The sequence below is a fragment of the Paroedura picta genome, chromosome 3 (genome assembly GCF_049243985.1).
Source record: "Paroedura picta isolate Pp20150507F chromosome 3, Ppicta_v3.0, whole genome shotgun sequence".
NCBI classification, from domain to species: Eukaryota; Metazoa; Chordata; class Lepidosauria; order Squamata; family Gekkonidae; genus Paroedura; species Paroedura picta.
Window position 1 is genome coordinate 67420097 of NC_135371.1, and position 15734 is coordinate 67435830.

The 15734-nt window shown below is 46.7% G+C and overlaps 1 protein-coding gene across 6 annotated transcripts in view; it reads right to left on the reverse strand.

Moving 5' to 3' along the window:
• The window catches only part of ZNF346 (zinc finger protein 346), a 112576-nt gene that overhangs the window by 34228 nt on the left and 62614 nt on the right, over positions 1 to 15734 (reverse strand). The window contains exon 7 of one of the 6 annotated variants that reach the window (XM_077326302.1): positions 1325 to 2469. The exons of the other annotated variants lie outside the window; for them this stretch is intronic. Within the exon in view, the coding sequence (XP_077182417.1) occupies positions 2428 to 2469 (42 nt within the window). The 3' untranslated portion in view covers positions 1325 to 2427. Of the gene's footprint in view, positions 1 to 1324; positions 2470 to 15734 lie in introns of those variants that run through there. 6 annotated transcript variants of the gene reach the window in all.

Below are 15734 nucleotides of genomic sequence, written 5' to 3' on the forward strand. Positions count from 1 at the left end.
AGGACAGAGTGTTCCTGTTTGTTCCTGGGATGGCCTAGTTCCCCTGGTGGATCCTTCTGGACCCACTTCTTATGATCCAGTAAGGGCCCAGCTCAGGCTGCACGGGTGCCTGTAATTAAAGACTCTAATCACAACCAGGCTGCGCCCTCCCCTGCATACACATCTGCATGCAATTTAATGCTGGCGACGATGAAGCCACAAGGGATAGGAGCCTTTCTGGCATGTGGTCCTGTCTGCAGCCCCCACCTCTCTCTAGGCCCCAGTTTAGTCTGTCAAGAAGGGATAGTGCTTTGGGAGGGCCTGTCACTATCTCTTAGGAAATAGTCAGATCATGAGCCAGAGAACCTCCAGTGTCCACTGGGAGGCTTCAAACACTGCCTAGGTCCTGGGTGCAGGAGTCCGGCAGTGATTTGTGTTGAGGATAGGAAGAGAAAGCCAAGGTGAGAACAAGGGACTGGATGACCCACCTTTATCTGCTGGGAATAGCCTGGCAGCCCCTCTTATTTAGCTTTTGTGTTCCTCCTTTTGGAGAGGAGTTGGTTGTAGGGTAGCTTGGAAAAAGAGTGTGCTCTCCATTTACTAAAGGCTGAAGGAGAGGTTGTTTACTTATCTTCAGACCACAAAAAGCGTCACCTGCTCATTTCCATTTATTAAGCCTCTATGCAAAGGACACAACACCCCCCCCCCCCCGGTTGCTGGCAATAGTGGTTGTATTTGTGCCATCTCATGGATGGGAGAAATAAAGGCTCGAGGCAGTGAGGAAAAAACTGAAACAGTAGTTCTCCAAATCTAAACCAACATACTTTCTCCAAGGCTGCCACTGTAGCCCCCCAACCCCCAAACAGCACAGGAATACAAAGCATATGATTTGACTGGCTTTATGCCCCCCAGAATTTTTTTATCCATAACTCCCCTTTTGGTAGCTCTGGTACCTACTGGATTACTCTAGGTCCCAGGCGTTTGAGACTGGCGACTACCCGCTGGTAGGCCTTCCTTTCTGTAGTGATACATTATGCCAAAGGGAGTAGGGAGCTGAACCCCTCTTGGGACATTCCAACAGCAGCCTCCTTGCTCCCAGGGAATAAATGGAAAATGATGTTGTTTTCTCATGCATAGCCTTCCACAAGGAGTTAATATATTGTATTAATGGGCTCCAGTGAACAGCCTTTGGAAGTAGCATTATCAGCTGGTTTATACTGGCAATAACGAGACAATTTTCTAGAAGCTACATATTCTAAGACACTTCCTAGAGAATCTCAGGGATCAGCCCCAACCCATCCCCCCATTCCCATTCGCTTTCCTCTATTCTCCCCCCTCCCAACCTTCTGACCCATCTCACCCATCTCCAGGTCCAGGCCCCATTAAGCACAAAAGCCCTTCTCCCTATCCAGGGCTGACAAGTGTGTGAATTCCTTGCCCAGACGACCAGCTGAGGGAATGGGGAGGGGGGGGCCTAATCCATGACGAATGGCTGCCCTTAGGTACTGAAAAGCTCCTGGGGCTGGAGGTTGCTGTCTGCTCCCCAAACAAAGCTGGGTGAGGGGAGAGCTGAGCAGGCGGGAGGGGCTCTCTCTCCATCTCCTGCTCATTGAGATGTCAGGCTGAAAAGCCCCCATTGTTCATCCGTCGCTCTCACCGGAGATGGGACCAACATGCCTTGCAACTCAATTTAGCACTAGGGTTAGAGGGGGTGAGAGTGGGAGAACCTATCGTTATATATATTAGGAAGTGGTAAATAAGCTATCCCATGGGTCCCACGCTAAACCAGAAAACTTCTGCTTGGATAACTGTGCCTAAGCCACATAGCAGCACAAAGGCTGACACTGGTTTGGGTCATGAATTTGCTGTCACTATGCAAACCTGGCCACTCAGCCTGCTTTCCCTTTAACTGTTTCAGTAACCCGAAGGCGTATCTCAAAGATTTTTTAAAAAGAGTATAAAATATGAGTGATGACACTCTGAAGGGTGCTTCCAGTATTTGAAACATGAGAATGTAAAGGATTTCAACTGAACTGACCAGATAGCATAAATCAGTGATACTTCCGATTGGCCCAGCAACCCCCTGTGGCTCTTCTGAGCACTACTGCCCAGCGAGGGCAATGCCATTTTCCAGGGGGGCTCATGGCGGGCGGATGGCTCCCATGTTGCAACAGCTGCTGCTAGGTGAGCTGGGACGGGTAAACGGCAAGGCTTCCTGTGCTGTGGGTCTCGTGCTGGGGAAGGGAACTAAAGATCCATCTTCTCCAACCCTCTTTCCCTTTATGTGCTGCCACTGCACTCTCATCCTGACACCTGGGTAGCTTTTAACAGAGAATTAAAAAAAAACATTCAGCCTAATAGAGTTCTGGACAATGTGAAGGGTTGCAAGTTGTTTTGTGTCATAAGATCAGCTTCCAAGGCCTTCCCTTCAAATATACGAGGGTCTGGCTAAGGTTCAGTAGTGGCGGGGAGACAACCTTCAAAGGAACGCTGGTAATTTAAAAAGTTATATATTTAACATTCAGAGTTATATTCATATATGAGTTTGGTGCAATTGTGCACAGGACATTTACATGGTCGCTTCAGCTGACTGTAATTGCAGATGTGGCTCTCTGTGTGCTGCAGAATGAGTAGCACTGTATGTAATACTTGGGTGTTGGCATTCTGGCCACTTTTCTGTAGTTCAAGACACCAATAAAGTTAGTATTCTTGAAAACTTGGGAACTGCCCAAGTTTGCTTGCCTTAGAAAACACATTATGGAGTTTACATTCCCCCTAAAATAAAAGATCATTTTCTGTGCAAGTGCAGAAAATGCACGTACCTTCTGTATGGTTGCATGTGGCTGTAGTGGAACCCAGCACCTGTGGTGGACCTGACTGCAGCAGAGCCTGGGAGATGTGGCAGCCCCAACACATATTGGTGTGGAGGAAGAGGAGACCCACCCCAACAAGACTAACAGGCCCACACTTGTCTATATTCTGATAGCCAAGTCATCCAACCCTGAGGATACTTAAATTTGGAGACTGGACTGATGAATAGACAAGACAGATCTTTGTACAAACCTGAAAAACATCCCAGGTTTGCAGAAAAATGTAAAATCTAAAGAAACCCCCCACAACACTGGGGATGTGTGTGTTAACCCTCCAAATAATAAAAGGAGCTCTTGGTGGCCGTTATTAGACAACCACAAGCATAGTTTCTGTCAGTAAAGGGGCGAGGGGCTCTCTTCAGGACTGTTTTGTCCTCTGAGGGGAGATTCATTGGGACCAGGTTTGGCAAGAATCAAGGATTGATTTGATACCACAAAGCTTGCATGCCTCATAGGATCATAGAGCTGGAAGGGACCGCCAGGGTCATCTAGTCCAACCCTCTGCAGAATGCAGGAAATGGCCACAAGAACCAACCAAGCACCTACACCAGTGGACCCCAACCTTTTTATCACCGGGGACCGGTCAGCACTTCACAATTTTACTGAGGCCCGGACGGGGGTAGTCTTTTGCCGAGGGATGTCGCTGCCGCTTGAGTCCCTGCTCCACTTGCTTTCCCGCTGTCCGCTGGGGGGCGGTGCCTGCAGCAGCTGAGCAGTGCCACGCCAAGAGGGAGCCCCAGCCATGGTGGCCGCCAGAGAGCACCAAAGGTGAGCTGGCGGCATAGTGGCAGGGCAGCCTCCCAGGCAGCAGCCAGGAAGGAGGACAAGGAGGAGTCGCGGACCGGTACCAACTGATCCGCAGACCGGCACCGGTCCCCGGACCGGGAGTTGGGGACCACTGACCTACACAATCCCTTCTGTCCACCTACTTACAGTGTGCCTACATTTACAGAATTATAATTTCTGTCAGATGGCTATCTAGCCTTTGCTTTAAAACTTCCAAAGAAAGAGAACCCACCACTTGCTGAGGAAGCCTGTTCCACTGAGGAACTGCTCTGTCAGGAACTTCTTCTGGGTGTTTAGCTGAAAATTCCTTTGAATTAATTTAATTTATGGTTCTTGTCCAACCCACACTTAGGTCTTGTTGCTTGCTAATATTCAATAGCAACCATCCCAGGAAAGCCACTCTGGTGTAGTAGTTACAGGTTCAGTCTGCTCCAATAACTCACTGTGTGACCTTTTCTCACCCTAACTCACCTCACAGACAGAGCCCAGAATGACTGTTAAGAGCACTTAGATACTTCCTGATTAGCTGATGGCTTCCCACCCACACATGGGCCAGCCATACCTTTGAACAAGGCTACGCCTGACCCACTCAAGCCCTGCACAAGGAGGGAGGGGCAGCACCCAGCCAGTCTGAGGTGAGGCCGGGGATATAGCTTGAAATGGTGGAGCCTGGACTAAGACGCAAGAGGTAGGGGAGGTGGTAGCACCGGGTTTAGTGCACTTGAATAGGGGCAGATGCTGCCTCCCAGCCCAGCCAACCCTCGCGTGAGTTGAGGCAGGCACTGGCGGCCCAACATGGGGCAAGGCAGACACTGGTGTACAGCCTAGCCAAGTTCTGTGCAGGGCAAAGCAGACAGCATGAGATCCACATGTGAAAAGCTGGTAGATGGCACTGCTTGGCAAGACAGATGGCTTTGCCTGGCTGAGCCCCATAGAGGGGAAGATAGTCAGCAACCCTTGGTGTAGCCATGCCCCATGCAAGTTGAGGCAGAGAGCAGCATATAGCGGAGTCCTTTGCAGTAGCGTTCCCCAAACTGTGGGCCGCGGACCACATGTGATCCTTCAACTAATTGGAGATGGGCCCCGAAGGACGCCTCCCCCCCCCCGGCCCTTTACTTCATCCCCCCCCAGCCCTTTACTTCATTGTTGTGGTGTGTCTGTATCTTATTTTGAAGGGATGTTTAAACATTACCATATCGATCGGAGAGCATTAGGGCAGTGGTTGAGAGTAGAGGAGTAAACTACTCCCCCCCCACCGGGCCTCAGTAAAAGGTGTTGAGTGGTCCCTGGCGTTGAGTGGTCCCCGGTGATAAAAAGGTTGGGGACCACTGCTTTGCAAGACCTGGCAAGGTCCCTAATTTCTTATAGTAAGAGTCTCTGTAGTCGCGAGCAAGAGGAACAGAGAAGACCATGCATTCCCTGCAGTGGCTTTCTCTTTGTGGGATGGCTTGCCAGAGGCCAGGAAAGATTCCACACTTCTTTAATTTTGCAGAATGTGCAAAACATGTTCAGAGGACCATTGTTACAGAGATTAGAACCTTGTTGGAATTACCCAAGACACTTTATAACAGGATTGCAGCCTGTTGCAATGTTTACTGTATGTTATCACTTTGCCTTTACAGCATTCATTTCTACTTTTATAATCTACTTTCAGTATCATGGTAGGTCATACTTTAGGCAGTTTTGAATTTTTAAAAACACTTAGTCATCCTGCTCCTGTTGCATTACTTACTGGATGGCTCATGCTGCTTAACTGAATTTTTACTCTTTGTAATCTGGCCCTTGGAGCTCAGTGAGAAAGGCTGGCTATAAGTAAGTAATTAATAAAAAGGACCTTCCCCACAACTCTCCCCCCCCCCCATTGCTGAATGGCCTTTCACTGCAGAGACCTGATTTTTTTAAAGCCTTCACCCAGACTGTTTCCTCAGATCTAACAGCCCCCAAAAGTCAGAGTTTGCCTGGTTGGGCTAAACATATGGGTATTTGCTGAGGGCCATCCCAGAACATTGTTCATCTCAGGATGCACACATTTCAGAGGGCCCACTCAGGAAGGTAACTCACGTGGGGAATGAACTTCCCCCTCTTCCTGTTTCTGATCACCTTTCCCTCTGGTGATGGTGGCAGCCACACAACCAGGCAAAACTCAGCCCCTCCCTCCCAGCAATGCCATCCACGAAAATGAAAGGCATTTAGCTTAAAAAACAAACAAACATGCTGCTTTTGCTGATTAGGCAAAAAGTACCTCTGGGCTGTTCAATGGCAAAGGAATACGGTCGGAGGCCTTTGAAAGATTTGCCTTTATTCCAAAATCCTGGGTGATTCAGTCAGTGCCACAGAAGGTAATATTGGTTTGCAGCTGTACGGCGAGGCACAGCCTTGCGATTGCCAAGTCAGGTGCTCCCACATTTTGAATCATGTATATCTGACTATGCTTGTTCCTCGGCATCTAATGCATCAATTTAGTAATAAACTAGGGGGATCCCACTCTGCACCTTACAGCCCACTTCCTCAAGAATTAGAAGACTTACTGGACATTGGAGCTATTGTCCTGGTCCTCACAATGAGGACCATTTTAGGTACAGAAGCCTAGAAGCTGCAGCAGGAAAAATGACTTGACTTCTCCCCCATTCAAATGGATGGAGTCAGAATGATCAGCGACACCTCTTGGGCTCCTTATTCCACATGCCTGAGCGATCTGTGCCTACCAGGGAAATTCTGTAGGTGATTAGACTAATCCCCCTTCCTCTCCCACCATAGCTATAGTCAGAAACTAAGAACTTGTTCTGTTCCTTCCCGGAGGAGCTGTGCCCTGCCTGTCCATCCTCTCCAGTCCCAGCACACAAACCACAGCCCATCCCCCTCCTGGTAAGGCAGAAGGAATGTTTAATCCAACCAGCCAATTCTAGTCACGGAGAGGAGGATGGGTTGTCTGATCCCTTCCTGCAAAGAGGTCACATAGTCCTGGTGTGTAAAAGAAGGGCAAAGGCCTCATTCCCTGGGATCCTTCAGGGTGCTGAAGGATGCACAGACAGTCCCAGAACTAGTAAAGCAGAACTATATGGAATCAAGGGGGCCCATGAAAAAGCTGTGGCATTGAAGGCAAAGTTCTAAGGAGATGGAAGCAGGAGCACTGCTTGCTGGATTTGAGAAGAAAACTGGTGTGTGAGTTGGTAGTGCAGACAATAGACTACCGGGACAGTGAGTCCACAAATCAGGACTGAGGGACTTCCTCCATTTACTTTGTACAATAAACATGTTTTTTTTTTGTGCTCACTGGCTTCCCATAGCCCATTTTTCTTTGAGGTACCATTATGTTGTAGGAATGGTACATTTTCTGAATAACCAAAGTGTGGTATTGTTTTATTTATTTATTAAATTTTTATACCGCCGTTCCCTTAGGCTCACGGCGGTTTACAAGATAAAAGATTGCAATAAAACCCACAGTTAAAACCATTGTGCACTTATAAACCATCTGTCTCCCCCACTTACATGCATACATCACCACTGAAATGTGGCTGTGCATGTATCAGGCTGGTGTCAAAAGCTCTGCTTGTGACCGATGTAAGACTGAACTCTACAGGGTGCAAAATGGTCAGGAGGATTTCAAGGCCAGAAAGAGTGCTTAATTGTCCTTTAGGTTAATGACGACCATCTACTGCTGCACATCTGCCAAGATGAAAGTTCAACACCTACTATTCACTTGCCAGGCCAAGTCCTTGTGGGCATATTTAGCTACCTGCTCTGTGCGGACTCCTACCCTTTGTGTCAGCCACATACATTTGAATTTGTCATGCTTAATTTACCCTGCCTTACCGGTATGTGGGCTTGCTGCCCATAGGCAACACACAATCTCAGGCAACACAAACAGAGGCAACGCATAGTAAGAGGCACTCTGCAAAGTCACGCCACAAACCTGACGACCCAAGTCCCCTTCCCCACTTAGACTGCAGTTGTAGTTGGACACAGCCTTGCCCAGAATACTCAGCCTAATTTTAGCCAATCTTTGGGGATCTAGAATATTAAACAGCTGCATTTCTCCCAGATTCCTGGTAGATTTCAGGGAGTGGAATCTGTGAATGAAGCTCAGAAGGTTGGACAAAGAGTGTTATAGTGGGGGCTGGAAGTCACACTGCAGCTGCCTGGCAGAAAGGCACAAGTGAAAACAGGAAGCAGTTGCAGGCACTGGCGATGGAAGCATTTGGGTGGAGTAAAATTCCATTTGGAGCAACGGCTCAAAAAGGCAAGGGCTCATGTAAGGCATCAAACTGCTATTAACTATAAATGTTAATTTAGTACCAACATACCTGAGGGTCAGAGCAAGTATAAAGGAGGATTATCTGGACAACACTTTTTAAACCACTTAACAAAAAGCAAGCGATGCTGGATGAGATCAAGGACCTATCAAATCCAAATATGGCCAAATTCCTCCAGGGAGTCTACAAGCAGGGCATGAAGGCAACATATGTCACCAGCATGATATTCAAAGGTATATTACCACTGAGCATGGAGGTTCTATTCTGCTATCTTAGTTAATAGCTGCTGATAAATTTCTCTTCTGTATCTTTGGCTAACCTTTTCAACAAGCCATCCTACTGGCATGTGGGAGTGAATTCCATGAAAAATGTATAAAATGAAATGTTTTTTGACTAACATTCCCCACAATACTTTACAGAGTCAGTGGCCTCTATATATAAAAATTGGTTGATAAGAGTTTAAGGATTCTGAAGAAAAATTGTGAAAACAGAGTATATCTAGAAACCGTTTTGGTTGGTCCTTAAAAAATTATTGATATATAAAATTTATTGTACCAATTGCCTTGGAAAGGTTCTGTTTTTCTCTCTAAAATGAAACAGAGGCATCATTTCCAATGCTCTGATAACCCTTTTGAATGAGGTGACCAGAACTACACACAGCATTCCTAATGCAGTCACAACATAAAGGGGTCAGAATACCAGCAGGTTTGTTCTCACCCTTTTTCTAATAGTTTCCAACATTGAATATGCCTTTCTCACTGCTGGCCCTCTGCTAGTTTTTCCAATCCTTTATCGAGGAAAGAGAACTTGGGGCTGTCAGAGCCAATTCTTATATGTGAAGTTAGCACTTTTTAGTATTGTGCATGACTTTGCAACTTACTTACTTTGAATTTCATTTGACATTATGTTGCTCACTAATGCATAATTAGCAGGTTCACATAATAATTCTTCAGTTTTGGATTTCATTATTATTATGATGAATAATTGGTAACATCTGCAAACAGTGTTGTGTTTGATATTTAAAAAAATGGGGAAGCAAGAATCAAGTGATAGCGAATATTATCCCTGCTAAAAATTAATGAGGAGAGGGTTTGTGGACAAGTGGATCTCGATGAAGAATTTAAATAAAGAAAACAAGGAGGAAACAGCTCAAGGGAAATGGAAGGGCACAGGGAAAAGCATGGAAGTTGGACTCTTAAGAAGGTTGAGAACAAATTACAGACCTACCGCTATGCAGTCCCAACAGAGGATAATCGTTTGGATCTAGCCACTTTCTAATTTAATCTTACCTGATTCCTCTCCTTACAATAGCTCCTGATTCACATGGTTTGATTAATCAAAAGTGACACACTCTCTCTCTTTTTACCACCAGAAAATCAGTTGGATCCAATCTCCAAGGTGGAGATGCCAAAAATGTTATGGTGGAGGTATGACTGGGTGTCCTCAGCACTTAATGTGGGAGCTGGAAGACACAAGGTTTTTGCCACAGTGGCAACTCACTTATGGAACACTCCTTTTATTAGCTGTGTGTGTGGATCCTTCCCTAATGGCCTTTTGGAAATTATACTTATTTTCTCAAAGTTTTGGGAAGTATATATTCACTCCTTATTTGTGCTATTACATTTACCCTACATATCCAAAAAACAAAATTAACTAGTATTAAAGAGAAACATGTGATGCTGCCGTAATTGTTTACATGCAACAGTCCATATTCTTTACAGTATGTGCATCAATATCCACGGAAACACAGGATTGAGACAATGGTAACCACTGGCATCAACAGTTGCCCAGGAAAACCGGAGTATAAGAATACAGGATGGGGAAACAACTTGCAAATTCAACTACTTATTCTATAGAATGAAATACAGGAATTCCATAAAGGATCTAACAGTTCTTTAAAATGCAGTCCTGTTCCCATTTTCTGCTTGCTCCTAGTGTGAACATGTTGAATAGTCAGTAACAACATACTATTCCATGCAATGAAACCCACAACCCTATTATGAGGCTAGGAAACCAGCACTACGCTTGTTTACTCAGAGAGAGAGAGAGAGAGAGAGACTAGTATCAGTAGGAACTGAGTTCCCGGCAGGCAGGATAACTGCTTTAAGTAGTGGACAAGTTTATGCTTCTTCAACACCCCCATGCGGTCAGAGGTGGTAGAGGTCCAGCTATGCTACTTTTATTCTGGTCAGGCATTTGGAGTTTATCTGCTTGCAAATGGCAAGACAAGTCTGTAAAAGATTAAGGTGGGCAGCCATGTTGGTCGGAAGCAGCAGAACAAAGCTGGAGTCCAGGGGCACCTTTAAGACCAACATAGTTTTATTCAAGGTATAAGTTTTTGTGTGCAGGCATACTTCTGCAGATACCATAACTGAGGTTATTCCCTGTCATGTAAGGAGTTCATAGTCTAACGAAGAGTGCTTACACTCGAAAGCTCACGTCCTGAATAAATCTTTGTTGGTCTTTTAAAGGTGCTACTGGACGCTGATTTTGTTGTGCTACTTCAGACCAACACAGCTACCCCTTTGAATCATAACTGAGGAGAGGCTTTGTGGTAACTGAAGAAGTGTACGTGCACACAAAGCTTATGCCTTATAGACTGGACTCAAACTTTGTTCTACCTCTGTGCAATGACATACCCTGTGAAGAGAAAACTAGATGTCAAAAAGGCTGTATCATAGCTTTCTGACTTTCCAGTGTGGAAAGAGTTTTCTTTACAGACATGTCTTCATAAAGAAGCATTCCCTCACGAGCTCCTGTAGCAGAGGTGTGAAGTGGAAAAATTTATACACATCCTTTACAGTTTGTAAAACCTAAGGCCACAATTTAGGACCTGTAATGTGAGCAGCTTTTTCATCTGTGCTGCAGATAGAAGATCCCCTTTAAAAAAAAATCACACCAAGCTCAACGAGCAGGCTAATGGGCTTGTGGTCAAGGCCAGTAAAACAGGTAACATCAACATCAGATTGGCCTCCCTCCTGTATTGCACCTTCACCCAGGGTTTGGGTTCTCTAACCATGGGTGGGATTTTAAAATCTGTTTTTAGAATGGTTTAACTGTGATTTTAAATTGGTAAGACGAGCAGAAGCTCTTCACTGCCCTGAGTTTGCTCCTGCGGAGAAGGCGATCTATAAATTCAAATAAATAAATAAATAAAAACAAATAGAACATGGATCTCCCTTTGCTTCCCTTGTCTTATGATACTCTTAGGAAAAATTGCTTCCTGCATTGTTGGGGTAGTGCTTACTTGCACTGTCACCTTGACCTTCTATGTATGTAAAGAACTATAGCTAACAAAATGATATACATCTAAAGTGAGAAAAGTCCAGCAGGAGAAGGTTAAGCAGCAAAAAGATCTCACTTTTGAAAGATAAGTGGAAGTTCTTCACAATATCTCTGCTGCAGCAAGGGCAGCACTGCCCTCTCTGGGAATGTGTGTTGCTACTGGCTGCTTGGGGTGGGCAACGCCAGTCCTTTTTAGCTTAGCTCTGGATGTTTCTGTGGCTGGACTCAAGCTTCCCATTAGTATGATGCCCAGAGACCACCACAGTGGCTTTTTACTTAAGTCCACAACTAGAGATTTTTATCTGGTGAGTGTGCTTGTATGGTTCAGCTGCGTACAGAATGGACTGAGTTCACCCAGTGATTTTGCCCCTTTGTTCTCCCCAACACTTCCTGCTAGCAGCCTGTGACCCTTTTTACAAATTTGTCATGATTAGGCTCTTTCTGCACAATCAATGAAAAACACATAAGCGTTTTTTATTAATACCATTTTGCCAATCAGAATGTACACATTCTAAAGATTACATTTCCCTAAAATTATTTTGTCTACAAATTTCATCATCTAGGCTCTATATTCGGGGACTTGACAGGATGGAATGAATTTTAACAACTCTGAAGTTCAACTTTGTTAAACTAACTTGAGTAAAAAAAACAAACAGTATAAGCAATAAGTATTTCAAAGCTGTACTCATTTTTGCACCAGGCTGGCAAATCTAGTAGAGTGTGACACAGGAAAAAGCCAGTATTTCTGTCTCCAAGTTGATTAGATAGGCAAACAGTATTTCTTCCATGGAAAGATGTCCAAGACTTTGCAACGTGACCGCTCCCTTCGTGGGAACAGAGGACAGACCAGGAGACTGAGCAGAGAACAGCTGCACTGTACTATAAGGCACAAGTCATGCTGGATATTAAGGCAGGAAGGCCCCAAACAGGATACATGAAGCCGTTTTCCTTCCTACTCAAATGTAGTTATTTCTCTCTTTATGATAACTGGAGAGTATGTGGGCATACAAGTATGCATTTGTGAGAAGCCCAGATGTATTGCTTTTGGTGCAGAGATATGACATTTTCTCAGCACTCTCCCTATAGAGTTGGAATCCATTTCAACAGATGTTCTGATAATGCTATCGTACACCAAAAACCATGACTTGGCTGATGTGCTTCTTTACAATATACCAAGGTCCAATTCACATTTAGCTTTAAACAAATAGTGATCCATTATCAAGAAAAGCCACTGGGCTTTTAATAGACTCTGTCAGATGTATCTGCAGATTCTTTAAAGTCTTTACAAAACAAAAAGATGACTTGGAATTTGTTTAAGAACAGCTATGTGGATAAAGATGTTTCCCTCACAGGAAGTTTCTCTGTTCCTGCTGCAGAGGCAAGGGGCTTCCATTCACATGCCAGGTTTTCCCCATAGTTCCCCTGCCCAGTTCCCCAGCACTGGCCACCTCTATTGTTTCAATTTTTTTAAAAATGGCTATTGAATATCATTATAAGAAAGCAACATGATAAGAAGACAAAATGTGTTAAAGGTTCTTGGAATCTTTCAAATTAATTCTCTTGCTCCTTTCATTTCATTGCTTTCCCTCTGCAATTAATGGAATAGAGACTTTTAAAAAAACCCCTGAAAAGTGGGAGTGCAGAGAACATTATATATATTGTTATATCAATATGATCTTCAGTTGACACAAAACAAAAGCAAAACAGACCTCCAGGTGGCAGGGAGAAAAAATGGCTGCTATGGGGAAAATGGCTACCATATGGGTGGGAATGGGGGACTCGGAGCTTTCCTGCCCACGGGGCAGACATTACTCTGGTCTTTCCCAAAACACCAGAGCAAAGTAGGCTTGAGAAGGATAAGGGAAAAGCTGGAGAAATCCGAGGAAGTGAACAAATATACCCTGATGCTGTAGGGAAGCAGGAAAAGAAAACTGATTCCTACGGCAAACAATCTGTGTGGAAATAACCAAAGGCACGACACTTTAGTCGCTGGCCCTTCCACCCATCTGTATCTGGAGAATAAGAACACAGGACTGTTTGTTCTAATAATGGCTAATGCTGAAGTTGCACCCAAGTCTAATGCATCAGCAGTGAGGTGTCATATTCACATCTCTTTGTTGTACATATAGCCCAAAATACATATCACTTGGAAAAGGGACACCATTCCAGATGAAAAACAACAGCCCACAGAAACCAGTTACTAAGCTCTATTTGATAGTATTTTCATTGCTTTGAAACGTCCATATTGTTCAATGGTTGGTATTCTTTTTGTAGTATGTCCAGAGACCCTGGAAGAGGGCAGGATGCAAATGATTAAAATGCTGTATTTAAACTAGGCTTCCAACTCATATACACTGGATAGGGGTGGCAGGTTACAGTAGATGAGCAACTGGGATGTGAGTGTCCTGCATAGTGCAGGAGGTTCCTTCCAACTCTATTATTCTATGACTAGTAAGAAAGCCCATTTGTAAAAATGGGCATGTATAGAGGGGAGGAGAAGGCTGTGTGAATGTGGAGCAAGAGGGGGGAAGAGGCAGGACGAAGGGGGGTAAACAAAACCCAGGAGAATTCCGAAGGAAAGGTGGAGGGTGGAGAGAGGCTGGGGGTGCTCATAGCAACAGCAGAGTGAAAAGAGGAAGATGCAGGCGCCTAGAGGGGTGTCCGAGGGAGGGAGGGATCCCAATGAATGAGACGGGGGAGGGGGGACACAGGAGGCTGAGAAGAACGTGACCTTTAGGGAGAAATGGGGAGGGGGGAGCTAAGGCACCCGAGAGAAAAGCGCAGCCTCACCTCCAACCCGTCGTGGGAGTCAGGCAATGTGAGCTGGTGGGAGCGACGAGGAGTAAGGGACCATGGTACAGAGGGGGATGCTCACGGCGGAGGGAGAAGAGGTTACAGGCAGGCAACTCCGTCATCTCCGAGGGCGGGTGGGCGCAGGAGTGTCGGTTCTTCAGCGACAGGGCGCTGGGGCCGGCTGCTGGCATGTGGAGGGCGCGGATCGGGCGGCAACCAGCATGTAGCAGGGCCAGCAAAAGGTCCCAGTGCACAGGAACGAACAGGAGGGTAGGCAGCAGGGCTTCTGGGTGAAGCGCCAATCTTCCTCCGTCGCAAGTGGAGAGAGGGGGTGGCACTGGCGGGGCCATGTTAGTGAGTGGCAGAGACCGCCGGAGGGGAAGAAGCCGGGCGGGGGCGAGTTCAGCTGTGAGGGCGGGGCCTTGAGGGGGGGTAGCACAGAAAGCGCTGTGCGAGCTGTCCTCACCTCTGTCCTCTCTGGCTCTTGGGTGGAAAGTGGCCAGGATCGTTGGGCGCGCAGAGGACAGAGGTAGAGTGTTCAAAGCATGGATGTAGGGGTGGTGTCTCTCTGGCGAGCCATCGGCAGTGGCAGAGCAGGGGCGCGGCATGGGGGCATCGGGGTAAGTCCTGGGGCGTGGGGCTTAGTCAGGGCGGGGCTTAGTCGGGGCGGGGAGGTGCGGGGCTGAGTGGGGCCGGGGAGGCGCAGGGCTTTGTCGGGGCGTGGAGAAAGTTGGTAGTTGGCAGCGACGTATGGCGGGGCAGGCAGAAGGGCTGGGTTGGCGGTGGTCGCAGAGGCGGGCGAGGCCTCGTAGCGCCAAGCGGTGGCGGGCTCAGTGGCTGAAGAGGAGGTGTGGGGCGCGGGCAAGCCCTCCCTGGCCAAGGCGCACAGTTCGGGGAAGGGGAAGAAGCAGGGGCGTGTTGTCGTGTACAGAGCATCCCTGGAGGTTTGGTGGCAGGGAGGACTTACGAGGGTGTGAGCACAGAGGCTTGGACGGCTGACTTTCCAGAATGCTCATATGAGGATGGGCCAAGTAGCCAATGGGGAGACATGCGCACTTGGCCCTTGAGTGCACTCAGAGGGGTGAATCAGGAGCCGCTGCACGGCTCCCGATTCGCCCCTCTGAGTTTTTATCCCGAACAGGGCCCGCCCTATCTCCTCCCCTTTACCCCTTAGCCTTTTATTTATTACTGCTCCGCAGGAGCGGTTTAAAGACTAGGGGCAAAGCCCGTTGTATCCAAGAATACAACGGGAACTAGAGCTTGGCAGTGGGAAGAGGAAGGGGAGGAGTTGTCCAGTCTGTAAGGGCATGGGGTTGAATGTGTGTGTTGTGTGGGACGTTGTGGTGGCCTGGTTGCAAATGAGGGCATGGATGTGGAGATATGGGTGTCAAGAACCTGTGGTGTGGAATGTTGAGTATGGGAGAGGACTGATCTTTGGGAATTGTGGCATAGTGGTTACAGATGAGCTTTCCAGAGCCATGTCCTCAGATATGTGAAGGGGAAATCAGACTGGAGACTCTTCTTAGGGGAAGATTACACGGCAGCCAATTCTCCCCTGGTTCTAGGACTCCATCCTTGATGGGTGGTTTTCACCGCTGGTGCTAGGGAGGCAGGCCTTAAATTTACTTCCTCTTCCTGTCTCCCTGGTAGAACCGCCCTCATCTTCAGTTTTTCTCCTGCCTGCAGGGAGTGCGGTTGTGTGAGCATTAGCTCTTCACCTTTTTTTATAGAAGCTAGATTAAGACTGTTAGTTGGAATTTCTATACTA